Here is a 27,661-nt window from a genome sequence, read left to right on the forward strand (position 1 = left end):
TTATTGAATGAAATAGAATTGGAAATTATGGATCTGTGAAACTTGATAGATCGAGAGGTATCAATGTTCTTCATTAATTATTGATAGAAGCATTGTATCAAGCTTGTGATGAGGTTCACTAAGTTCAACTTTTACCACTTGTTTCTTTGTGCAACCTTCATGTCTTCAATAATACCACTTGTTATAGCTAAGAGGTATATTTCATGATATTCTAGAATCCACTTAGAACTACCCAAATAAAAGTAAAATGTGTTTTGTTAAAGAATATGCCAAGACCTGAAAAATATAACCCTAACAAAATCAATTCATGATACAATTCACATTTTGACAGATATGGGTAGAATTTTTTTTTCTTTTTTCTCTTTTTTTTTTAGGAAAGGATAAAAGGTTAAATGAATAATACTTATTTTCCCTTTTAAAAAAGAGTGACATATGAAATTAATTACAAAATGAAATAGAAGACTAAATGAAGGAATCCAAAGAATGTGTTACGTTACAGTATTTCATACCTTATATAAAATATGTTAGTTTTTAGACCCCTGAACAAACAATGACCAAGTTATTAATTAAGTCAATTATGCAAACCTTAGATTAAACTTAAATCAAACATATCATGTAGCAGAAAATCTAAATAACACAAGATATGATTATCCAGGAAAACAAATGAAACAAACCAATTTTAAGGTAAAAAAACTGGGGGGGGGGGGGGCAATTCCAAGAAAAACATTCCATTATCAAATAAAATTTTATAGTAAAAAATATTTAATTCGTACTAAACTTAACTATGATTATCAAACCTAGTTTTGAAACCCTCAGACTTCTTTGATGTGGATTTGCTCCAACATGAACCTCTAATTCATTCCTTTGATCTTCAGCACGCTTGATATCTAAAGCTTGGACTGCAACCTTGTTCCACCAGTACTTTAATATATGAATAATCTTTGGTAGACGGTTGAAAGAGTAGAAAATACAGAACCTCTCAGATCTCATAAGAATAGCTCTCCAAAACTTGAAAAACACATTTTAGGGTTTTCCCTATATACCCAAGTAATTTTGGACCAAAACCCTAAACGTTGGACGATCTAACAGTCTTTAATTAAGATCTGTAGATCACATCTCGATCAATCGAAGGATTCTCTCAATCGGTCGAGCGAATTAGTTTTTAAATTCCTGAACCTGCAGCTTGTATGTTCTTGAATTATAACTTGTACCCCTTTGAGCAATGTCTAATACACTTCATAGACACTAAGATCTATTCCTAGACAAGTTTACGTACACAGTTTGCCAACAAACAAATCATTTAAAATCTAAACATTTATTTCTAAATATTTAGAACCGAACAAAATATTTGTATCAATGTTATTGTTTAATGCAAGAGTTATCAACTAGGAATTATTTTACCTTCTGCAAACTATAACTAAAAGAAAATAATAAATTAAAAAAAATAAAAAAGAGTAAAAATATATAATGATGCATGATTTATGTGATAGCATTTTAATGTAAACCAGTGAATCACGAAGAATACTGCATTAGCTAGAATACAACACAAGCTGAAATTCCATCTACTATGGGTCCAAGGAAAACGAAAAATATTTAGTTTTGGCTGGTATGCCAATTATTAACAAGACATCCCTACATCATATATAACACATTGAATCACGAAGCATGCAACATAAGCTGAAAATCCATCAGCTATAGGTCCAAGGTGAAGAAAAAAAATCTTCAGTTTTGGCTGGTATGCCAATTCTTAACAGGACACCCCTACATTATATATTACACAACGAATAGGTTATGACCAATATTTAATTTTCGGATCGAAGATGCTAGATACGTAAGTTGATTTAAACATGTCAACAAGAAGTGGGAATTGCATGATTCCAAAAAGGGTGACAGGAACACTAGCAAAACAAATGACAGGGGGGAAAATCCATGGTTGTCCACGCAGCATAAGGAAAAGAGCAGCAGAAAAGGCTATCATCATGGTTCCAATAGATAAGAAAAGGGTGGAAAGGCCTATTATCATCTTTCTAGGCAAGGAGAAAAGAAAATCTTCTTCTTCATAACGTGAAGTGAGGATTCCCAAAAACATTAACACCGAAGTTGAGGAAGAAAAGAGTGAAAGAGCGTCGGCTACTATAAAGAGCATAAACAAATTTTCATTTAGGAAGGTTGGTAGGCCTGTATTTTGGTCGTTACCACCTGGAACGGTAAAGGCTGCAGCAAACATAATGGTAACAATGAAAGTAGCAACCACTGTACAAGAAGTTGCTGTCTCCTTCATCCATTTCTCTCCCTCATTCTTCATGTCAATGTGTTCTCTCGTAAACAATTCTTGTGGAGTCAAACCACTTTTGTTTCTTTCTTCCCTCGTCTTGGGATGGACAATTTGCTTCAGTTCCTGCATTTGTTAAACAAAATGTTACCAAAATATAAATGAACTTACATATTGATTAATAGGAACAATGGTTGGCCTTCGACTTTTGATCAGCTGCATCGCGCCATTAACCCTTGGTTAAAAGTTTTTCACTCAAAACTCCGTGCTTTGAGGTGATGGGGGATATGATCTTGAATTAACAAATTCATTGTAACTAAATCAGAGATATGATCTGCCCATATACTTAATTTGAATCCAAAAATATTCTAGAGGTTTTCTATCAAAATGGAGACCCTTCTTCATGTTGGGGCAAAGAACCTAAATCCCCTTTATGTGTAAATTAAAATAACATTATGTGTGAATTAATATATAAATGATTACCAAGCAATAACAATATTATAGAAAAAAAAATTTAGCAAGTACCAATAAAAACACAACACAAGAATACCAAATTTTATGTGGAAAACCCTCTAGCGTAGAGGAAAAAATCATAGGACAACTCCGAAAAATATCCACTATGAAAATAGAGATTAAAACTCTAAAGTTTATTCCAAACTTGAGTGCACAATAAGTTGCAGATATAATAAATAAATTTCAATGAGTAAAACACAGTCTCACCACAAAACCTAGTAGTAAAATCTTCCTACGAACATTCTATGGTTGTAGCACTCAAAACTTCTCCAACAAAATTCCACCAATTTATCTTCCTTATGTGTAGCTTAAGCAAATGAAAATGTCTCCTTTTACTTTTTCACTCTCACACACTCTAACTATGTTTCTCTCTAAATATTGTACTGCACCTCTCCAATGGTTGAATGGCCTCTCGCACAATTTTACCAAAAACACACTCTGTCCGTGTGTGTGTGTGTCTTTTTTTACTTCAGCTGTCACTTAGGCTGAATAGCTTTTTTTTTTTTTTTTTTTCTTCTCCTCTTTAGCATGAGAGACACACTTTGCATCACTTCTCATTTGTTGGGCGGAGGCTTAGTGGGTCAAGTTCAACACCCTACAAAGGCAGAAGCCTAGTTGGGCCAAGTCTCAATTAACTTGTTGGTACTGGCTACCACCCTTTAAGGATATAAAGTTGCATCCTTACCATAAGCTATATCTTTTGGTGTAGTGGCTAAGGGCTTGGTCCTAACAATTGGTATCAAACCTAAGTCACAGGTTCGACTCTCCTACTGCACATATACAAGTGTTAGGGGTGGGATTGTTAGGCAGAGGCCCAGTAGGCCAAGTCCAACATCTTGCAGAGACGAAGGCTAGGTTGGGACGCTAGGTTGCCACCCTTTAATAATAAAAAATTGCACACTTATCATCGGCTATAATTTTTGGTGCAATGAGTAAGCGCATGATATCCTAACATTATTATTAAACCAAAAGCTAACTTGAATTAAAGCTTGAGAAGACAAACTAATAATAAATGAACTTATACTCTTTGACAAAAGAGTGGGCTAGAACCACACGATGCAAAGCACACAACACTTCAACGCTCCGCCTAGTAGGCCAAGTCCAACATCTTGCAGAGGCGAAGGCTAGGTTGGGGCGCTAGGTTGCCACCCTTTAATAATAAAAAAATTGCACGCTTATCAACAGCTATAATTTTTGGTGCAATGAGTAAGCGCATGGTATCCTAACATTATTATTAAACCAAAAGCTAACTTGAATTAAAGCTTGAGAAGACAAACTAATAATAAATGAACTTATACTCTTTGACAAAAGAGTGGGCTAGACCCACACGATGCAAAGCACACAAAACTTCAACGGATTTTTTTTAATTTTTAATTTTTTTTTGGATTGAAATCAGCTATTGCACCTTGCAATACGTTTTTAATAATTGTGATCAAAAGCTGCTTGTGAGAAGGTTACTTTTAATATCAATTATTGGATCAAAGAGGTTTAAAGAGTAAAGAAAGTTAAAAGTTAGATGAATGTGTGTTTAGAATGAGCTGAATTTTTCAGCTTATCTCCACTTTTAACTTATTTTTACTACTATTTATGGGTCTCATTGCATTCTTTGATACTATTCATGAGTCCTATTATACTTTTTGATATTATTTATAGGCCTCACTATACAATTCAATTTATTTTTCAACATTTTTCTATACTTTCAGTAAAAAGTTTTCAATTTCAACTAAATAAGTTGTTTTAAATAGACATAAGGTAAAAGATGAAAAAATTTGAAACCTTTTGTAAGGGATTTAGTGGTGTAGCTATTGCACGGAATCCCTTTTTTTTTTCTTTTTCTTTTTTTCCCCTTCGATTTAAACTGTGACTATTAAGAATTTTTCCCATTTCACCAAACCATCAGTTGCTTAAATCTAACAAGCTTAAAACCTATCTCTTGGGTATTGGATTCTGTCATATATTCTAGGAGCACATTGTGAACCTGAACGTAGAATTTTGTAAAGGTAAAATGCAGGTCACCTACCAATCTATCACTTCATTTCTACCAAGTTGTCTCGGCACTAAGTCGTTACCAAGTTACCATAAATATTCCACGGACAGTATACTAGAATTCTTCTTTGTCTACTTCTGAGGTGAAATGAAAGAGAGAAAATCCTCTCCCATTGTGTTTATTGACATTCCTTTTGACGCATTCCGAGCTTATTGTGCAATTGCCGTTACTTTATTCTCATTTTTGGGTCTATCACTATCGCTAATAATCATACTTACCAGCATTAGATTAAGCATTGAAAATTATTAGGTACTCTCACAACAGAGTGATGTGATATTCTTTTTTCTTAAAGAAAGAAATGTTGAAAAAATATTTACGATCCTTTCCTCACATTCACACTCACACACTACTCAATGTATAGAAGAGACCTACAATCATAAATGGCAAAAAGAGAGAGAGAGAGAGAGAACTTTTTAAAGCTTTATGTTCTTCTTTTTCACTACAACTTTATTTAACTTACTAAAGTCACACATATCAATGACATTTTAATTAAAAACAAGTTTGACTTTTAACACCCCCCATTAAAATTGTTTTTTTAATCACTCCAAGTAAGGCTTGTAACTTGTTGAATGTGTCATAACTGAGTGGCTTAGTGAGTATGTCCGCAAATTGATCATGTGACTTCACGAACTTAAGATCAACTTCCTTTCTAGCAATATATTCTCAAATAAAATTATACCTTGTAACTTCTTCTTGATTCTATGCAACAGTTAGTGCCGACTTATTGTCCACAAATATCTTTATAGCTGCTTCTTGCTGTTAGGACATATGTGGAACTTGTTAGAATATATGTTATGTAGAATTGGCTTGTAAGGTTGAATTTAATCAACCATCTTGTTAGCTTTATTCCGTGCCAAATTTGCTTGTATTTCAGCAATTAGTAACCCTGTATTTAGGTGGGTTTGTTGTAAGGGTAGTGAGTGAGATAGAGTGATTGAATGCTCAAGAGTGTGCAAGAAAACAAAGTCTCGCGGCTTGATCTCGCGGGTGACTCACAGCTGCAAGCCGCCAGAAGCAGCACACGTGCCAAGCATGCCAGAAGTTGAAGTGTCATGCTAGCTGGAGCACTACAAGACAACATAGGACAACTGACCGTTTTGTTATCGCGCTGCTGGATCTTACGACTCAGTCAAGCCACGAGGCCAAGCCGCGAGCCACCCCTGTTTTGAAAAACCTGACGTTTCACATTCTTTTCTCACCCTAGTATAAATACCCATTATACCCACAAAAGAAGGAAAGCTTCCAGAGAGAATTTTGAGAGAGAAACCCTAGAGTAAAACAAGATTGATTCATCTACAATCTTTACATAAGAGTCTCTTCAAATTTCTCAACTGTCTTCCTCTCCATTGTCAAATCCTTGAGAGGCATTTTATCAAAACCTTTTTCTCACCATATCCGTTACTGTGAGAGGGTTGTTTGGTGTTCTGGGAAGTAGTTAGGAAGGAACCAATTTACATTAGTTGAAGCTATGGTCATGTAACGGAATCCGGGAAGCTGGAAAAGAAATAGGTTCGGCGTAACCTCGTTGAAGTAAGAAGCTTGGAGGGCTCAGGTGCACTAGGTAGATTAGGCTTGGAGGGTCTATTATTGTCCATGTATCCCAACTACATTTTCTAGTGGATTGTTTACCGCTTGGAGGGCAGTGGAAAGGTTTTACACCGGGGGCTTCGGTTTCCTCTTCGATAACACATCGCGTGTTGTCCTTGTATTTGCATCTTCCTTCCCTTTTATCTTTGCCTTTTATTATCTGCTGTGGGTTGTGATTTTAATTTGGCTTAGATTGTTTTCCAATTATATTCTATAGCTTTTGTTTATTTTTTGCACACTAGTTGTTTGACATAAAGCTTGAATTGGTTAATTTATAAATTGAGGGTCTAAACGTTCAAGGGTGTTTTTACACTATTTGAACTTTCAATTGGTATCAGAGTGGGTACACTTTTAGTGGTTTCATTACCATAGTGTGATCCTTGACTCCCTTTTGAGATGGATCGGTCTCAATCCCTAAATGCACCTCCATATTTTGATGGTAGTAATTATGCTTTTTGGAAGGTTCGCATGAGAGCATTTCTGTGTTCCATTGATGAATCTGTTTGGGATGCTGTTGAGATAGGATGGACAAGACCTGAGGCAGCCAAATCCACATGGGATAAGGCAGCACTCACTGCATCTAATGCTAACAGTAAAGCACTAAATGCTATTTTCTGTGGTGTGTCTCCAGATGAATTTCACAGGATCTCTCACATTACCGTTGCCAAAGAAGCATAGGAGATATTGGAGACCACTTACGAAGGCACGAAGAAAGTTAAAGATACCAAGCTGCAGATGCTAACCACTCGGTTTGAGGAGATAAAAATGAGTGAGGATGAGTCCTTTGACTCTTTCTATAACAAGCTTAACGACGTGATTGTAAGCAAGTTCAATTTGGGAGAGAAAACGGAGGATTCTAAAATTGTAAGGAAGATCCTTTGATCATTGCCGAAAAGTTTTCGTGCCAAAGTGACAGCGATTGAAGAGAGCAAGGACCTTGATGACATAAAAGTCCAGGAGCTGGTTGGTTCTCTTCAGACTTATGAAATGTCCCTACCCAATCAACGGAAGAGTAAATCTCTTGCTCTTAAGACCATTAATGAAAAGGTGGAAGACCATGACTCATCGGAAGAAGATGTGGTTGACAAAGATGTTGCATACCTTGTAAAAAATTTCCGAAAATTCTTGAAATTCAAGAATAATGGCAAATTTTGTGATAAAGGAAAATTCCAAAGTTCAGGAAGAGAGAAAAGGGAATTCAAAAAGAAAGATGGAAAAGAATCACAATCTACACAAGGTGTCACTTGTTTCGAATGCAATGGGCATGGACACTTTAAGAAAGAATGTCCGAATTATTTAAAATCGAAAGGCAAAGTGTATGCCACAACATTGAGTGACTCGGATTCATCCGACTCAAAGTTTGAGGAAAGCTGTGACGGAGAAGGGAATTATTCAGCCTTTATGACTATTGCCCATGTTGAGTCTTCAGACGAGTTGAATCTGCTTGTACAAGAGCTTGGAATACATAGTGATGAAGAATCATTTGGAGTTGTTGAGGAATCAGGTGTAGAAGAAGATGAAAACACAGCCAATCTTTAAGACAATTATAACTCACTCCTGGAAAGGTCGGGTGAGTACACAAAGGTGGTAAAGGCAGCTGTGAGAAAGATGAAGAAGGCAGAGGAGGACTATAAAAGTCTCCTAATTCGCTATAAGGAGGCCAAGTGTGAGATAGAAACACTGAATGGTGAGTTGTCAGAAGCCTACATAAAAGTGAGAGCAAGAGGTTGAGCAAGCAAATGCTAAGATAGAGAGGGTCTCCACAAAGAAGCTAAATGATGTTATTTCATCTCAAAAGCATTTTTCAGACAAATCCGGATTGGAATATACCAGAAGGAGTAACTCATCTGGCAATGTCACAAAAGAAGTGAAGTTTATACCGGCCAAAGAGCCAGTTGAATTTGGCCCTACTGTTGAGAAGCCCAAGATAGAGGAGAAGAGGAACGTGAAGAACAAACGGTTGTTGAATCCCCATAATCAATCCGTGGGCAAATCTGAATCCTGAGCCAAGTCTCGTCCACGACCACAAAAGGGTCATAGATCAAACTATGTGTCTCATCACTACGGACTTCAAGGGCATACTCGACCAAATTGTCAAAAGCTGAGAGCAATGAATAGTGCAACTCCTCAAAGGTCACGAGGACCTAGAAATGATAGGAGAAATTGGGCTGGTTAACCATTAAGAGATCAAAACGGTGATCCCGGAATGATGAACGTGATGAAGATGATTGGTGCATTCACCAACTACTTGGAAAGCTTCACACGAAGGTTTGAAAGCCCTAACTCTCGTACCCAATTCTATAAGGAAATTATCCCAAACACAAGTGATGTGTGGGTGAAAAAGGGTACTCATGCATAAGCATTACAACATGTCCATGCATCAATTCTTCCTATGCTTTGTGACGGTGTTTGATTGTTTGTTTATTGATTTTGTTGGTGGTTGTTTGTTTGTCTATTTGTGCATACTTTTGTTCATTTTTGTTTTTGATCAATCTTTTTCTTCTTATGTGTCAAAAATCCAAAAATCACATAAAAAATAGAAAATCAAAAAGTTTGATTGACATTGTTGAGTTTTGTCTCAAAACTTGTTTTGCCTTGTACCTTTGAGCTAATGGCTTTGTGCATTTTCGAGCGTAGCTTGTTTCTTTGCACTCTTATCACGGTGGAAGAAATCTTGAAATCTATGTGACTGTTGTAAATAGATCTTCAAACTTGTCATGAATGATTAGTGAACGGTTTTGTTGATCTTGAGACACGCATAGAATTCTGTCTATATATCTTCCCACTCTTTATTTTTGTTTTTGCTAAACAGAGCTCACCAAATGTAAATCTCCAAATGAAAAGAGATTTTGAGCTGCAAAAGCCTGTCGCACATACTAGTATTCGACTAGGAAAAAGGGAAAGCGACCAAAAATTAAAGTAAATGGTTTTTCAAAAAGCCAAAGGCTATCTCATCAAAGTGAAATATCAAATATCACTCTCACAATGAGATGTGATTGTCTCAAAAGGATCAAAAAGATCAAATGTTATGATTGAAAGTGGAGTCAAATGTAAAGCTCCAAAATTATGTTATCAAGTTTTGTGGGAGGTCATATATGCATACTTCTATAATTGAGATAGGTCACATGATCTAGTGCTAATTGTGTATACCTTGGTTGAATTGATCATTGAAACTTCACATTAGACTAAGGACTATCTCATTGTTGATATCCACACACAACACACAAGTTTATGTTCAACAAATGCCATACTCATTTGTGTGATTGTATTTGATGAAATGTGTTTTTCACATGCTCAATCTTTGTTGATTCAAGCACAAAAAGATTTTTGAGTGTTTTTGGTGTTTTTGGAAAGTATTTTGTTCTTCAAAAACTGAAAATTTCAAAAAACATTTTTGCCCTGTTTTGGCGACTCAGTTGCGGGTAAGTCAAGTCGCACGCCACAGTCACGAGCTTACGGGTCAATTTTGCCGACTTGTTCGCGAGTGGAAGGTCCAGTCGCTAGGGGTACATAGAGATTTTCGAAGCTCAGCTTGTGGCACCCTAGCGAGTAAGACTTCCAGTCGCGAAAAACACTTAAAAATTTTTTCAAAACTTTTGTCTTAAAGTGTTTTGGCGGGTGAATCTGGCGACTATCTGGCGACCTACCTCAGCCGTGAAAAACTCGTGTTTTGCACAGTGAAGGCTGTTTTTTAAAATCTTTTTCAGTTTTCCCTCGAACATTTTGTGACTGTTCATCTTCTCTCTCAACTGTCTCCTTCCCAAACACTCCGTGCAACCCATTTCAAACTCCATTGTTGCTTCCTTTCTACTCAAAATCTTCAAGTAACAGGTATGAGTTTTATTTCTCGAACTCAATTTTTCTTGATTTTGTGTTTTTCCCTCTTGAATATTTGCATTTTTGTGTGATTTGAGTTGGGTTTTTGTTTCAGCTGTTGCTCTTTGTCCGTGCTTAGCTAGTGGAGGCTATTAATTTATTTTGAACTTGTTTAAGTTGTTGGTTTTGGTCTTCATCTTGTGCTTAGCTAGGGTTTATTATCTATTATTTACCCATCTTATCTGATCTTATTTTGATGTATTGATTCAAAATGTTCTTGTTTTGTTTGTTGGCTATACTGTGTTGATTATGTGCTTGTTCATCTGATGTGTGCATCTGTCTTCTGTTCTCTAGGTCATTGTTGTCCCTCATTTTTCTTTTCTAGTCATTTCCATCTAGCTCTTAGGGTTTTCTTCATTATCCCTAATTTAAATCTAACCCACTGCTAATAATGTCTGTTGGATTGTGTTATTTCTTTTCCTCTATTACATGATACAGTCTGGAAATGTCTCCATTCAAGAAAGCAGTTGTGAAAGGAGGTTGTTCCAAAGAAAAGGAACCTGTCATTAATGTTGATGACTACTCACCTCAAACAAAAGGGACTCGTTCTTCATCAAGAGGGTTCAATCCCAACAAGTTCAGATCCTTTGCTACCTTTCAGTCTCATGAGAATTATTTCCGAAATGCTACACCATTACTAGAAAGACCTGTTGACCAATCGTCACTTCATGACACTGACATTCCGAAATGGTTTGCTCACAAGGATTGGAATTACCTTCTATCTGATCTGGATGAAGCTTATGAAAATTTGGTAAAGGAATTTTATGCCAGCGCGATTGTGGAAGGAGACGAACTTAAGTGCTGGGTTAGGAAAAAGAGTTTTTCAGTCTCTCCTGCATATTTGGCAGAGATCCTTCACATCAACCGACCAATGCTTCGACACTCACTGGTTTATGATGATCTTTGTCCTGATGAGGAACTTCTTAAGGAGGGTCTTGGACAAGACTTAGAATCCTCATCCAATGGAAACTCCGTCAGTGTTTCCTCTCTTCCCCCAAAACTGAGAGTGCTTACAATTGTGATGTTTCACAATTTGTACCCCCTATCAAGCACTGGGTATATGAACCTCGGATGTGCCTTGTTTCTTCATGATCTAATCTCTGATGTAGAGATTGACATCTGTGCCCATATCTTTCATGTTCTGTACAAAACAGTTCTACAAACTGAGTCCCGAATATGTGTTCCTTTCTGCTGTCTCATTTCAAGGATCTTGAAGCTCAAAGGAATCTATCCAATGACAAATGAATCTCCTTGCCCAAAACCTACTCCAATCAACATGCGTACATTCAACGCAAGCATTGGTCATAGTCGGAAGAGAGCCAAACCAGAAACTTCCACATCTCACAGTGGTTTGCATGTCAGCACCCTCTCCTTTGACGAAAAACTTGATCACATTATATCCTCTGTACACAAGTTGAATACCAAGATGTCCAGACTCACATCTACTCTACACCATCACAGCACTCGATGGGATATGAAGTTTACCTCACTCCAAACTCAATTGGATCATATTCAAAGGAAGCTAGAAGAGAATGTGTAGCTATTCCATGACAAAAAGGGGGAGATGATGTCATAAGAGATGAAAAGGGGAGTGATAGCTTGATCAAAGGGGGAGGATATTACCTAAGGGGGAATATTTCTGCAAGCAGTTTCAATACTTTACTTTAAGTTGTTTTCAGTTTAAGTTGTTATTCTGTGTATATTGTATTTTATACCCATGTTGCTTATGTAAGCTTTTAGGGTTATGTTTTTATGCATATATGTAGGCTTTATGGTCTGTACCATGCTTTATGCAGCCTTTTATGCTTTGTTTAAATCAGTACTTCTATCTAAATGTCTTACATTTTCTTATAAGTACTGTCACTCGTGTGCCCTAGTAGGATTGTTCCTAGATGCATATATTTAGTGTATTACGCATTGGTTAAGTGTTAGGCATACAAGTAACTTGCATTATTCTTGTTTGCTTGTATGTTCAAGTGTTCATTCCAAGTGTGAATGAGCATTGTGATCACTACCTTGTAGTGATTACTTGTTTGATCAAGCCATGGTTTGTTTCTTATCTTCATCCTTGCTTGATCACCTTATGCCTGTCTCATATGCACTTCATGTTTTCTGCATACAATGATCATAGTGTATTGTTATGTTTCAGGAGTTTCATGCTAATATGATTCAAGTGCTTTACAGTTTCTAGAATTAGGTATGAGGGAGTTTTCCTCAACTGTTCCCAACTCACACGTTAAGTCTAGAGTTTGTTTTAGGGTTTTGTCACGGAATAGCCAAGGGGGAGATTGTAAATGTTGAATTTAATCAACCATCTTGTTGGCTTTATTCCGTGCCAAATTTGCTTGTATTTCAACAATTAGTAACCCTGTATTTAGGTGGGTTTGTTGTAAGGGTAGTGAGTGAGATAGAGTGATTGAATGCTCAAGAGTGTGCAAGAAAACAGAGTCTCGCGGCTTGATCTCGCGGGTGACTCGCGGCTGCAAGCCACCAGAAGCAGCACATGTGCCAAGCATGCTAGAAGTTGAAACGTCATGCTAGTTGGAGCACTACAAGACAAAATAGGACAACTGACCGTTTTGTTATCGCGCGGCTGGATCTTGCGACTCAGTCAAGCCGCGAGCCACTCCTGTTTTGCAAAACCTGATGTTTCACATTATTTTCTCATCCTAGTATAAATACCCCTTATACCCAAAAAAGAAGGAGAGCTTCCAGAGAGAATTTTGAGAGAGAAACCCTAGAGTAAAACAAGATTGATTCATCTATAATCTTTACATAAGAGTCTCTTTAAATTCCTCAACTCTCTTCCTCTCCATTGTTAAATATTTAAGTGGCATTTTACCAAAACCTTTTTCTCACCATATCCATTACTGTGAGAGGACTGTTTGGTGTTCTGGGAAGCAGTTAGGAAGGAACCAATTTACATTGGTTGATGCTATGGTCAAGTAGCGAATCCAGGAAGCTAGAAAAGAAATAGGTTCGGCGCAACCTCATTGGAGCAAGAAGCTTGGAGGGCTTAGGTACACTAGGTAGATTAGGCTTGGAGGGTCTATTGTTGTCCATGTATCCCAACTACATTTTCTAGTGGATTGTTTACCGCTTGGAGGATGGCGGAGAGGTTTTATGTCAAGGGCTTCGGTTTCCTCTTCGATAACACATCACATGTTGTCCTTGTGTTTGCATATTTCTTCCCTTTTATCTTTATCTTTTATTATCTGCTGTGGGTTGTGATTTTAATTTGGTTTAGATTGTTTTCCAATTCTATTCTATAGCTTTTGTTCATTTTTCGCACACTAGTTGTTTGACATAAAACTTGAATTGGTTAATTTGTAAATTGGGGTCTAAATGTTCAAGGACGTTTTTACACTATTTGAACTTTCATGGCTAATCCTTTGACAAAATACACTTTACTTGTAATTGGGTAAATCTAGAATGTGTTTAATACTTCAAGGGACAAGAGTTCAAGTCTAGTATTGAAACCATGTAAGTCTGTCCTAGAATCAAATGAAGAAGTGTTGTTCATTAACGCTCGACAGATGTATCTATTGAGATTTAATGTATAATTCTCGATAGCTCTTGACAGAAGCTGTATCTATCGAGAATTATGAAATTCAGATTTTCAAATATGTTTTCATACATATCCAAGTTATTTATGTAAGGTTTCTTTTCTAACAACCCTAGACATATATAAGGACTATTTTAAGGGTCGTCTAGGGTGATGCAACTTGATGCAAAGTGATTATTCACTCAAATTGTGACCAGAGACAATTTTCCCTAGTTCATCTTTCTCTTGAAGAAGCTGCTGCATATTTGCACCAAGGGTTTTGTAACCAATGAGATTTTTGATTTTCATTATCTAGATGAACTGAAGAACTTTGCAACCAACATCTTTCTCAAGTTGGTGTGTTAGTCACATAATTGGAGTCGTGCATTGAAAGGAAATATTGTCACTACATTGCAAGTCCAATTATGTATTGGGGTAAGGGTTCAACTGTAGATTGGTATTAGGTACAAGGATTCCTTTTACTTGTAACCGCTTGTTTTAATAATAGTAGATTCTCAGAAGTTGTCACCTTAAATTCGCACGATGGGGTTTTGCCTAGGTGGTTTTCCTCATTCGTAAACAAATCACCTGTATCAAATTTATTTTCTGTGGCATATCAACTTAGTTTGTGATTTGTCTATGCTACCACGCTTATTGCATGTAATTGAATCTAATTAATTCACTTAGCTAATCAATTGATTAATTTACCAAAGGAGTCAATACATTCTTGGCCTATTAAGTGGTATCAGAGCGAGCACACTCTGATTAGGGTTAATCTTTGTTGTGTGATCCATTGACCCCTATTTGTCATGGATAAAGGATAATCTTTAATTATCCCCCTTTATTTGATGGCACTAACTATGCATACTGGAAAGTATGTAGGAGAGTTTTCTTGCAGTCACTAGATAAGAAAGTGTGGCAAGCTATGGAGATAGGTTGGACCAAGCCAAAGGAAGCGCTAGCTAATTGGGATAATGCTAAGATCAAAGGGGCAAGCTTCAATAGCAGAGCATTGAATGCTTTGTTCAGTGCAGTCACCAATGAGGAGTTCAAGAAGATATCCTCCACTGAAACTGCTAAGGAAACATGGACTATCCTCCAGACAACCTATGAAGGGACTAAGGCTTCAAAGCTTCAAAGGCTTACTACGAGCTTTTAAGAGATTAAGATGGAGGAGGATGAGTTGTTTGATGAGTTCTATGCCAAGCTAAAGGAAATAGTGAACTCTGCCTTTAATCTTGAGGAAACCATTCCCGAACCCAAGGTTGTAAGGAAGGTGTTCAGATCTTTGCCTGAGAGATTTCATGCCAAGATCACTACTACTAAGGAATCGAAGGATATTGACAATATTCCTTTAACAGAGTTGGTTGGCAACTTTCAAACCTATGAATTGGGTTTGACTAGGATAGGGAAATCAAGCAAAAGTAAGAGCATGGCTTTGAAGGCCAAAAGCAGTGTTACTTATGAGTCTTCTGATATTCTAAGATGAAATCTTATATCATGAGGTAGTTCAAAAAGTTCATGAAGAATGCCAAGGCAAAGGGATTTGATAAAGACTGTAAGCAGTCCACTTTGTCATAGTTCAAGAACCTAGATAGAGGAAAGAAGGATGCTAAGGAAGGCGGTCAGTACACTGTTCCCTTCAGACCAAAATGCTTCAGATGTCAAGGTTTCGGACATATGAAACAAGAATGTCCAACTTATCTCAAGACTACTGAGAAAAGCAAGGCCCTTGTTGCTACCTTGAGTGACACCGAGCCTGAGGACGATTCAGATGACAATGATGACGAGGGAATCTTGAATGCCTTCATTGCTATAGTTGATCCTACTAATGGGGTTTTAGAAACAGTAGATGATGAAGAGGACTTGGTGGATTCTAAGTTTGAGAAAATGGACAATTAAGATGATATCCATACAGCTTATGAAAAATTGAACAAGGTTCTAAGAAGTATGAGAAACTGTATAGGCTAGCCACTAAGAAGCTGAGTTATGTGGAACTTGATTGAGAAGAGCTCTCCACAAAGTTTGACGAAACTAATCAGACTATTGGAGCACTGTGGTTTGAGAACAATTTCCTGGCTGAAAAGACCAAGAAGCTTGAAGTGGAGCTATTTCAAGTTAGAGCCCAATTGGAGAGGACTTCCAGTGCAAAGCTTAATGAGATGCTTAGCTTTTAGAAATTTGTATCTAATAAAACCAATTTAGGGCATGATTTCTCTTCTCCAAATATTGCTTCTTCTAGTACTACTGTGTTTGTCTCACCTGGTAATAATGTTAATTCTGAAAACAATGATGTTAAAATTGTTTTTGCTAGTAAGAACATAGACAAGGGATAAACTATCTTAGGAGCCCCCCTAAGCTTGAAAAGAAAGAGACTAGAAACCCTAGAACTAAAAATGAAAATAATCAAAAGTCTAAACAGAAGAAGCAGCATCTCTGTCATCACTGTGGAGCTACAGGACATACTCAACCTAATTGTTATAAACGGTTAGCCACTCAACAAAGTAACAGTATGATCTCATCTCGAAACCAGAATCAGTTTCCATCCTTCTTTGCTTCTCTTGGAGATCTTCTTAAAGCCCCCATGTTCCTTTTAAACTTGAACGGTTTCAATTCTTCCTTCTCACCGTCGGATCAAAGGTTTGCTAAATGGAAAGGTTCTTCCAAGGTGTGGAAAGAAAAAGGCTCTAAGTGATTTAGTCACTTTACCCTCTCTCTCCTTTCGTTTATGCATTACTTGTGTGTTTTACTTTCTTGTTTTGAGTCAGTCTAGTTCTATGCTATGCTTTGTTTAACATGTTTTTGTTTGTTTGTTTTCAGTTTTGCTTTATTTTTTTCATTAAAAAAAATGAAAAATAAAAAAAATACAAAAACAATGTGTGTTTTGTGTGCATTGGTACTTGTGTACTTTGTATGACCATTAAAACAAAGTTTTCTAAACTTTGTATCTTTTGTAACTTAGATGAGCATCTTAATGCACAACTAAGCAAGTGAACTTTGTAACTCATGTTTGTGATGAATACGATTAAGTAATCTCTTATACTTAACACTCATATCACTCTTTTTTACGGGAATGACTAAAAAATTCTAAAAGAAATGCATAAATAACCATCTCATAACTAAAGCCCAACAATCATGGATAACATCTGTATGCTTCAGTATAGCAAAATTGTGATGTTTAAACCTTATCATAATTGGGTATTTCTTCTCTCTCTTATATGCCTATGCATGATATGCTTAAAAGAAAAAAAAAATATGCAAAGAATATAAAAGCAAAAAGAATCAAAATACTTTTAAATATGGTTGCAAACGTATTTCTAGAAGATATCGGAGTTTTAGGATGTACCTCGAAGGTGATAGTTCTCATCAAGCAGTTATGATTATGTGTGAGTTAAATTGATTTTCTTATATCTCAAATCATTATAACATGAGACACTTATGCAAACTTGCAATGTTTTTTCACACACAACTCGCAAATTTTTTGCAACTTTTGATACATGTACAGGTACAATGTGATTTAACCATCACAAGGGATACATATGTTAATGCATACTCACTAAACTGTCTTGACTGGTTTTTTAAATATAAAATTATTTAGACTTGTTTATTGTGTGTGTATGTGTTTTGGATCTACGAATGCTTTGCATTTTTCTTGTCGAGAGATGTTTTTGAAAGCTTAAAATGTTTTTTGGATCTGTAGTTGAGTAGCTTGCTTGATTGCATTCATTTCTATGTATTTTTCCTCTCTTTGAAAAACTGTTTTTATCAAGCTCGACAGCTTCTCGACAGATAGCTATCTATCGAGACCTTTGGACTTCTTTTCTCGATAGATCTTAATGCATTTTTGATCCATCGAAACTTTCTGGAATTGGTCTCGATAGCTTCTTGACAAATTCTCAATCCATCGAGAAAGATTCTTCCTGGCTGACAGCTTCTCAATAGCTGTTCGATCCATCTAGGTACTTTTGCCGTCGATAGATTCTCAACAGCACCTCGACAGATTTATCTGTCGAGAATTAGTGCTTGACAGAATCTCAATAGATCCTTGATCCATTGAGATGCATTTTCCTTAAATAGCTTCAGCACGAAATTTAATTCATTTCTCTCATTTTCTCTTTGACAGAAACATTTCTTTTTCTTTCCTAAACATTTTTCCTTTAACCCTTTCATCTTCCCCACTTGGATTTCGGAGAAAATGGGCAAATGCCCCTTTCAAAAAAAATATCCAGCATTTCGTCCCATTTCCCAAACTAATTTGGAAAATGCCCCTATTTTGAAACTCGATTTTTTCAAAATCGAGTTAAAATTAAAAATAAAATATATATATATATATTGGAGCCCTTAGTGATGTTTTAAGGACCTATAGTGGCATTTTGTAACTCGATCTCCATGAATTCGAGTTAAATGCAATTTTTTTTTCCATTTTTTTGCTTATAACTCGATTTCAAGGAACTCGAGTTTCAAAACGCCACTATATGCCCCTAAAACGGCACTATAAGCTCCTTAAAAACGCCACTATAGGGCTTAACTCGATATTGAGAAAATTGAGTTTCAAAAGAGGGGCATTTCCCTAATTAGTTTGGGAAAGGGGGCAAAATACTGGATTGTTTTTTTAAAAAAGGGCAAACGCCAATTTTTTCCCTTGGATTTCAACGTAAACCTTGCATTTTCCCTCTGGTATGCTTCTTTAATCTCTCTTTCTTCATCCATTTCACGCATTTGGACCTAGGTTTTGGGTTTTTTTGAATTTTTTTGGGGGGTTTTTGAAAATATTTGAGTATTTTGTGAAATTTTTGGGCTGGTTTTGCTTATATGATGTTATATGCTCATGCATTGCATTACATTTGCATTTTTACAATGTTTCATGCATTATGGATGTGTGTTTATATGTTGAAACTTGTGTGCTGGAAGGATTGGATTGGGTTGAACCCATGATGCAATTTTCTTTGCACGTCAAATGCTCATGCATTATTCATGCATACGTACCTTTTCATTTTCAAATTTGGTACTCTCTGTTGATGGTGCTTTTTTGTTTCTCTCTCTCTCTCTCTCTCTCTCTCTCTCTCTCTCTCTCTCTCTCTCTCTCTCATAGTCTGCGCATGGCACCCAAACGCAAATCTGCTTCGTCCCAAAACCCTCTTCGTTCCGGGGCATCTTCTTTTGATCCTACTCCTCTTCACGTTTAGTTCCATGATAAGAAGGCCCAAGAGGACTTCTTAGAGAACTTCTCCAGACATGGTGTTCATTCGAAGCGCAGCATGATTCTATCAAATTTTTCCGATACTACTCTACCCACTGTCATTCACAATAGGGGATGGGAATCTCTATGTGAGATGCCCGTGAGTTGTCCTACAATGATCATTCAGGAGTTCTACTCCAACATGCACAGTTTTGATACCTCTATACCTCAGTTTGCTACGCGTATTCGAGGTACACGTATCATAGTCACTCCGAACATCGTTTCCAAGGTACTACACATTCCGAGGGTATCGCATCCTGATTATCCTTTGTGTCCACATCTATGGACTGTGTCCAAAGATGAACTTCTGTCTCTCTTTTGTGTGACACCTTCTTCATAGGATGATCGTCAAAACACCTCATGCTCAGGCTTTGCAAAAGGTCCGAGGTTCCTATGGTGATAACTTTTGTTCTCCATCCATTGTCTCACTATAACTCCATTACGGAGCCTCATGCTCACTTTTTGCTTTCCCTCATTGAGGACCTTACTATAGACTTTCCCTCTCACTTTATTCTCTCCTTTATAGATGTCTATAGAGATACGGCGACCCATGATAAGCTTATCTTTCCTTTTACTATCACGAGGATCATACGCCATTTTTCTACTCCTTATCTCAAGTCTTCTTACTTCACCGTCATTGGTGTCATTAGTGCGGCGTCTGTTTGATGGAGCGAGGCCCAGCTTCAACCTAAATGGCCACAGATCGAGACGACGACTCCTCCAGCCCATTCCGCTCCATCCACCTCCCCTCCTTCTTCTTCTTCTGCATGTGGTGTGATGCTTGAGGTCGTTATAGTGCAGCTTGAGTGCATGAATGCTCACCTTGATACACTCACTATTGAGTTGTATCAAGTGAACACCCGTATTAGTCATATCGCACGAGAATAAGCTTACATGGATGGCTTCACTGTGTCTCCATCTCCCTCTCCATCTCCACAACCTTCAGAGGATGGAGATGATGATAATGGCTCCGATGATGATGATGATGATGATGATGATGAGGATGAGGATGCTAGCTCTTCCGGTGAAGAGGAGATGACCACTTTTTAGTGACTTGCCCTTTGTCATTCGTAACAAAAAGGGGAAGTAGTTTTGGGATAAGAGTAGTCATATACTTAGGGGGAGATTTAGCATAGGACCTTTTTGTTAGGGGGAGTGTTTATATTTTGAGGGATGTAGTGAGAATTTATGTATCTTTTCTTTTCTTTATCTTTTAGATACATTATCTTTTTGTACATCAGTCTTGTGACCATTTATTGATAGCAAACATTGTACTCATTTATCTTATATATATATATATATATATATATGATGTTGTTATCATTTTCACCTATCTCTCCATGTGTTATTTCTTTTCTCTCTTTATACACATGTTTCTTATTATGTATGCAATCTTTTATTTCTATTTCACACTAAGATGCCTTGATGAGTTTTATTTAAAGTGTTTCAAAAAGACAGGTTGTTAAAATCTATCATACCATGAACTCTCTTCTTGCAAAGTTTTTCAAGAGTTTGTGTTAGGATTAGATTTTATTGTATTCAACAAGTGATTATGAGTTAAGTGATTTATGACTTCTCTCATACCTTATTTGTTTGTTTTGGTTTTGTCACGGATTGCTAAAGGGGGAGATTGTTAGGACATATATGGAAATTGTTAGAACATATGTCATGTAGAGTTGGCTAATCCTTCAACAAAATGCACTTTACTTGTAATTGGGTAGATCTAAAATGTGTTTAATACTTCAAGAAACAAGAGTTCAAGTCTAGTATTGAAACCATGCAAGTCTGTCCAAGACTCAAGTGAAGAAGTGTTGTTCATTAAAGTTCGACAAATAGCTCGACAAATGAACCTATCGAGATTTAATTTATAATTCTCAACAGCTCTTGACAAAAGCTGTATCTATCAAGAATTACGAAATTCAAATTTTCAAATTTGTTTTTCACGCATATCCAAGTTATTTGTGTAGGGTTTCTTTTCTCACAACCCTAGACATATATAAAGATTATTTTAAGAGCTATCTAAGGTGATGCAACTTGATGCAAAGTGATTATTCATTCAAATTGTGACCGAAGACAATTTTTCCTAATTCATCTTTCTCTTGTTGCGTCTTTGCGCCAAGGGTTTTGTAACCAAGGGGATTCTTGATCTTTATCATCTGGATGAACTGAAAAAATTTGCAACCAACATCTTTCTCAAGTTGGTGTGTTAGTCACATACTAGGATCTGTGCATCAATTGGTTAGTCAAGTACTTGGAGCTCTGCATTGAAAGGAGAGATTATCACTACATTGCAAGTCCAATTATGTATTGGGGTAAGGGTTCAATTGTAGGTTGGTATTAGGTACTGGGATTCCTTTTACTTGTAATCGCTTGTTTTGATAATAGTAGATTCTCGAGATTGGTGACCTTAAATTCACCCAGTAGGATTTTGGCTTGGTGGTTTTTCTCATTCATAAACAAATTACATGTATCAAATTTATTTTCCGCTGCATATTAACTTAGTTAGTGATTTGTTTGTGCTACCATGCTTATTGCATATAATTGAATCTAATTAATTCACTTGGCTAATTAATTGATTAATTTACCAAAGGAGTCAATACATTCTTGGCCTATCACTTGCAATATCTGCAACTCCTTCAACAAACTTCTAAGCCAAATTGCATGAAAAACACTAGAAGTAGTAGCAACCTAATTGGCTTCACAAGTGGAAAGCGTCAAAATTGGTTGCTTCTTGGATATCCATATAAATGCAGTATCACTCATATAGAATACAAAACCATTAGTACTTTTTCTATCATTCGTGTCTCCAGCCTAATCATTATCACTATAGCCAACAAGTTTAAAATCTTTAGAAGGCGAATAGAACAGTCCAAAATCCAGTGTACCTTTTACATAGCGAACAATTCTCTTGGCTATCTTCAAATGAACCATGGTTAGTGCTTCCATGTAATGACTTACAAATTCAATGCTAAGGAGAATATTCAGTCTTATGCATGTTAGGTACCTCAAGCTTCCAACCAAACTCTTGAAGAATATTAGATTTATCTTCTCTTTATCATCTTGATTTGACAATTTAACTCCACACTCCATGGAGGTACTTACTGGCTCGCAAACTAACATCTCAAATTTCTTGAGGATCTCCTTAGCATATATTTTTTGAGAAATGAATATCTGCATTTTTATGTACCTTACAATAAAGTGTGTGTTCTTGCAAGCATTTACAAAACCCATCCTTCTATTCCAAGGTCTTGGTGTTTGTTTCAGTCCATATAGAACTTTCTTCAACTTCAAAACTTTAGCTTTCTACCCTTTGAAAACCTAGCCTATAGGCTGCTTAACATAAACTTCATCTTCAAGATAACCATTCAAAAAGGAAAATTTTACATCCAATTGGAAAATTCTCTATTGATTCTAAGCTGCTAAAGAGTTCTTAGCAATCATATAGTTTCTAAATGAGCAACTAGAGTAAACACGTCATCATAATCAATACCTTGTTGTTGGTTGTAGCCTATAACCACTAATCATGCTTTGTATCTCTCCTCCTCTTCTCTTTAATTCTTTATCTTGTAAACCCATTTTACTCCAATCACCTTTTCTCCATGTGGAAGAATAGCTAGCTCCCATGTATCATTCTTCTTTATTGCCTTCATCTCCTCACCTACAACATTTCTCAATTTCTTGTCTTGCACAACTTCTTTAATTCTTGTTGGTTCACAATTAACAAATAGACAAAAAAGTGTTCATCTATAATTTCTATTGAATCATAGCTAGAGATCTTGGATACTTCTCATTTTTCTTGGTCTTTCACTAGAACTTCTTTCCAATGATGATGGTGAGAATGGACTTTCATGAATGGGAGATGCCGGTGATGGAGGTGGAGTGGCATGCTCTTCTTGAACTTCATTCACTTGCTCTTCCTCTTCTAGTTAAGGAAGGAAATTACATTTCTCCCCTTTTTAGGTGCTCTATTCTCATCTGCCATCTTCATCAAATTCAACATCTTGACTAGCAATGACTTTTCCAATGATCATATTATAGAACTTATAGAGCTTGGATTACAGTCAATAAACACATATTTCTTTCTCTTGTCATTTGTAAATTTTTTATTTTCAATTTTTTTGTTGGCATTAATTCCGTTTCAAATTTAATTGTATTTCTTCAATCATTTTCCTATATTTTTGTGGGACTCAATGTAATGGGTTCAATGTGTGAAATTGGTGAAGAATTGTGAAGAACAGGACAACTAACAACTGGCTCACGACTGACTTGCAAGTGGTGCAACCTGCGAAGGGTCATGGGAGGACCACATGCTGGAAGTTGAAAGGTTCAAGTGTCGATGGCATTTCATGAGTGACTCACGACTTAGCCAACTCACAAGATGCACTACCAGCCTATTTGTGTGCATTTCCTCATTTCTTTGCCTAACTATAAAAGCCTACATTACCCACGAATTTGTAAGGAAAGTTTTAGAGAGAAAACCCTAAAAATCCATTTGAAAGTTAGAGATTTCCTACATACAATTCTCTACACATTTCTCTTAGTTTTTCTCATACTCCTTCCTTTATAATTCCATATCCATTGAGAGGTTCTTAATCTAAACACATACCTCACTCATTCTAAGTGTTGTGAGTTGTTTAGGAGCTCTTGGAAAGCATTGGAACATGCCATTCTATGGTGGATGCAATTAGTGATAATTGCAGGATTTGGAAAGTTAGTGAAGACAAGGCTCGATGAAGCCTGTTGGTAGTTGGGACTTGGAGGGTCTAAGTACAGAGGGTAGTCTATGCTTGGAGGGTCTATATTGTAATCCTTGAACTCCAACTTATTTACTAGTAGATTGATTCAACTTGGAAGGCCACGGAGAGGTTTTTATGCCAAGCACTTCGGTTTTCTTCTTTGATAACACATCATCATTTTATCTTGTGTTTGCATCTCCCTTCCCTTACTCCTTGTGTTTTATACTTAATTCTTAATTATGTATGTCCATGCACTAGGAAATAGTCATAGTTAATTGCGCATTGATTACTCTAATTCCACATCTAGTTGACTAGATTAAATGCAATTAAGCCGTAATTCAAAAATTGGGGGTCTTAATTAGCTCTAGTAGTTTTTTTATCAAGATTTCATCAACTAGCTTGGACCTCTCTTGATTTAGTACATGTGCATATGCAATGCTCCCAAACACATGTAAGTGGGAAACTATAGGATTCTTTATGCTCCAAGCTTGTTGTGGTGTTTTTTCTTGTACACTTCTTGTGAGACAATGATTGGATAGATAGATTACTATCATAACTCTATTTTGACCTGAATAACTTAAAATATCATGCAAAATAATTAAGTCCTGAAATTCACCGAAGGCTAGTTTGTGATAATTAGATGGAGGAAATTCATTTCATGGTCTAAAAAAATGGTTCACAAAGGTCAAGGTGCCCTAAAGGATCAAACTTAGCCAATTTTAAGCTAAACCCTAGAGTTCACCAAGTTTGACCGCAATTTGACTAAAACTCCAACTGCTTGATCGAAGCAAATTCATCATTATCATAAAGAGCATGGAAAAGTCTTTCAAATGATAGCTCATGGACTGAAATTGGACAATGGAGGGGTGAGATATCGCAGAAAAAAGTGTGAAAGCGGCCAAATTTCTCAAATCTTGGAGGGGTGAGATATCGCATGTTTTCCATCCTCAAATCTTGATGGAATTCATGATTTTCAAGCTACATTCGTACGACCTACATGTGCTCCAAATTTCTCAAAGTAGGCAAGTCGTTCCTCCATGTGTGGCACTCTCGGCTTGTCTGCTAGACGTTCAAATTGCTCGTAATCAAGCCTTGAAATTGAAAAGCAAACATTTTTAGGCTTCAAAGGAAACCTTTTCAATCACCCAACTTCGGACAAAATGGGCTTCTGCCCTTTTAAAGCAAATTAATTAGTCTTTTGCCCTTCTTCCCAAACTAAATAGAGAAATGCCTCTCTTTTGAAAATCGAGTTTAAAAGAAAAAAAAAAATTCTAGAGCCCTATAGTGACGTTTTTAAGGACCTATAGTGACATTTTAAGAACCTATAGTAACTTATTGCCTATAACTCGATTTCATGGATATCAAGTTACAAAACGCCACTATAGGTCGTTATAAACGTCACTATAGGTCCTTGAAAACGTCATTATAGGGCTTAAATCGATTTTGAAAATTTTGATTTTCAAAAGAGGGGTATTTCCCTATTTAGTTTGGGAAGAAAGGTAAAAGGCTAATTAATTTGCCCAAAAAGGATAGAAGCCCATTTTGTCCCCCAACTTCGGAAGTACACAACTCTCTCACAAGAGGTCCAGTTGACCTGAAACCGGAACCATCTGGAAGTAGAGTTTGCAATCTTTCTGACGGTACCAAAATCATTGAAATCAAACATCTGCAAAGCCTCCCATGGAAGTCCACAAATTTGGCCCTCAAAATGGGAAAAATGGATAATCTAATGCACAAACGAAGTTTTCACGCAAAATGGAGCATCCACGTGGCAGGTGCAAGAGATTGAAGTATCAACAATTGACACATTAACTTACAAGTTTTTTTTAGCAAAATTTGTAATAACTTTAGTTTTTTTTTTTTTTTTTCTAATAAACTTCATAATTAATAGAAATTCAACCCTAACATTGTTAAGTGAATTAGTAGTGTTAACAACTATGAATTATGGATTTAAAATTAATATATTATAATATATAATATTAACTAAATATTACTTATTTAAAAGTATCATCTTAGGCCTTAATTAATAAACTTAGTTGTTCATAAAAAAATCATAATCTTTTTTAAATGTCTCTTTAAAAAAAAGGTTTTCTTTTTAAAAAGAATTTATGCATATTGCCCTTGCAGTCTTAACCCACGCCCTATCCCTATTCCCCCAGAACTTAGCATACGCATGTTTATTCAGTCAAGTCAAGCTCAAGCCTTATTTTAAGACTCCTATAGGCGATAAGCATTACTAAAAGTAGGCACCCATATTAAGGACAAGGGGTGGGTTATAGGTTATAAAATCTCTGCAAAATTCTTTGCATATGGGCTTTTTCGTAGGTCCCAACGATCTGATGATTTCTTTATAAGGTCATTGATCCACTTAGGATTATGTGTTTATTTTATTTATTTATTTATTTTAGGATTTCAATCCACCTAGGATTTCAATCTATAACATTCGAACTCCTATATTTTTTATTTGAAGAAAGGATATTTTACTAATTGAACTAGAACCAACAAGTATATATTTATAACATAGAACAAAAATGATGGAAATTAATTAATAGTCTATCCAATCAGAGTCATAGTATCTTATTTATAAGAAGTAATTCTTAAGTACTCCTAAAATATGAAAAATAATATTATCTTCTCTCACATTCATATTAGGGTTCTTTCGTTAAATTTGTGGTAGGATTTATAATGAATGTGAGAGCAGGAACTATCATTTCTACGTGCTACAAGAACTCCTAATAATTTTTCATTTGTAGGACGTAGAGCAAGAAGAGAATGTGGTGTATGATGATGCACACCTACCATATTTAGTACGGTCACCCCTGGTTACCTCAATTTTAACAGTAGTGTAAGTATGTACCAGTAAAATATAAGGTGAGAGGGATGACCTTAAACCATTGTAGTTCGCTTTGCATCTTCAGAACTGCGCCCTGAATGTGTTTAAACCGAATGGAAGATGGTAACTTCCCTGCCATGTGTAATACGTTATTGCAGAAGTTATCTGTAATATACATCACAGAATCCTTCACGGCACGCCCATGTAGAAGGCTAAAGATTTTTGCTTCACGACATAGGACAGCTTGTTGGAATACGGTGATCCCATCTTTATCACGACCCCATATAACATATGGATCTGCATCTAGGACTTTTTCAACAAACTTATAATGCCCTTCTTTGATAGCACAGAAGATGGCAAAATAAACAACCTTTTTTTCCTTTCCCACATTTAAAGGTGATATCCTTTTGCACATGGCTCTCAGAAGTTCTCGGGAATGCTCATGGATCGACTTCGTTTCATGTAACTGCCGGATTCCTATTGAAAAATAATTGCTCTAATGCCATTAGTTAAACCAGATGGAAACATATACTATTAGACAATAAACTTAACAACAAGCATACGAATAAGAATAATAATTAAAGATAAATGACCCCCCAAAAAAAGTGATATTCATTTAGTAGAAGTCTGGATGCAGTATACCTAAGAGCTCATGGAGATGTGAAACAGGATGGCACAGTCGTCCTTGCACTGCAAAGTAGACTAGATTCGCTCAGTTATAACATATCATATATAATAGAAGCACAATTGGAATCCAAATAGAATCAATATAAAAATTAAATTATAATCTAATTTTGCACAAAGTTTCCAGTCTAATTCTTAAATTTTGTACAAAATCAAATATTCATAATACTCAATACAAAACTCGAGATGACTATCTCACTCACCTAAGTAAGACTACCTCATTATTGTCATTCCTGAATTTTTCTGTGCGAAAGCACAAGTTACAACCTAATTAGAACTTTATTACCAAAAAATAGAATTAATAAACGTTCAATCTTCAAGTTTCATTCA

At 36.2% G+C, this 27,661-nt stretch overlaps 1 protein-coding gene across 1 annotated transcript; it reads right to left on the minus strand.

Annotated features, from left to right (window-relative positions):
- Window positions 1–1,789: 1,789 nt before the first annotated feature.
- LOC126722111 (ankyrin repeat-containing protein ITN1-like) lies at window positions 1,790–27,062 on the minus strand. Its single transcript, XM_050425261.1, has 2 exons — window positions 26,700–27,062; window positions 1,790–2,398 (listed from the first exon to the last, which is right to left on the minus strand). The coding sequence occupies exons 1-2, from the start codon at window positions 27,060–27,062 to the stop codon at window positions 1,790–1,792; spliced, it is 972 nt and encodes a 323-aa protein (XP_050281218.1).
- Window positions 27,063–27,661: the final 599 nt, after the last annotated feature.

Source organism: Quercus robur, chromosome 4, assembly GCF_932294415.1.
Source record: "Quercus robur chromosome 4, dhQueRobu3.1, whole genome shotgun sequence".
In the NCBI taxonomy this organism is placed as follows: domain Eukaryota; kingdom Viridiplantae; phylum Streptophyta; class Magnoliopsida; order Fagales; family Fagaceae; genus Quercus; species Quercus robur.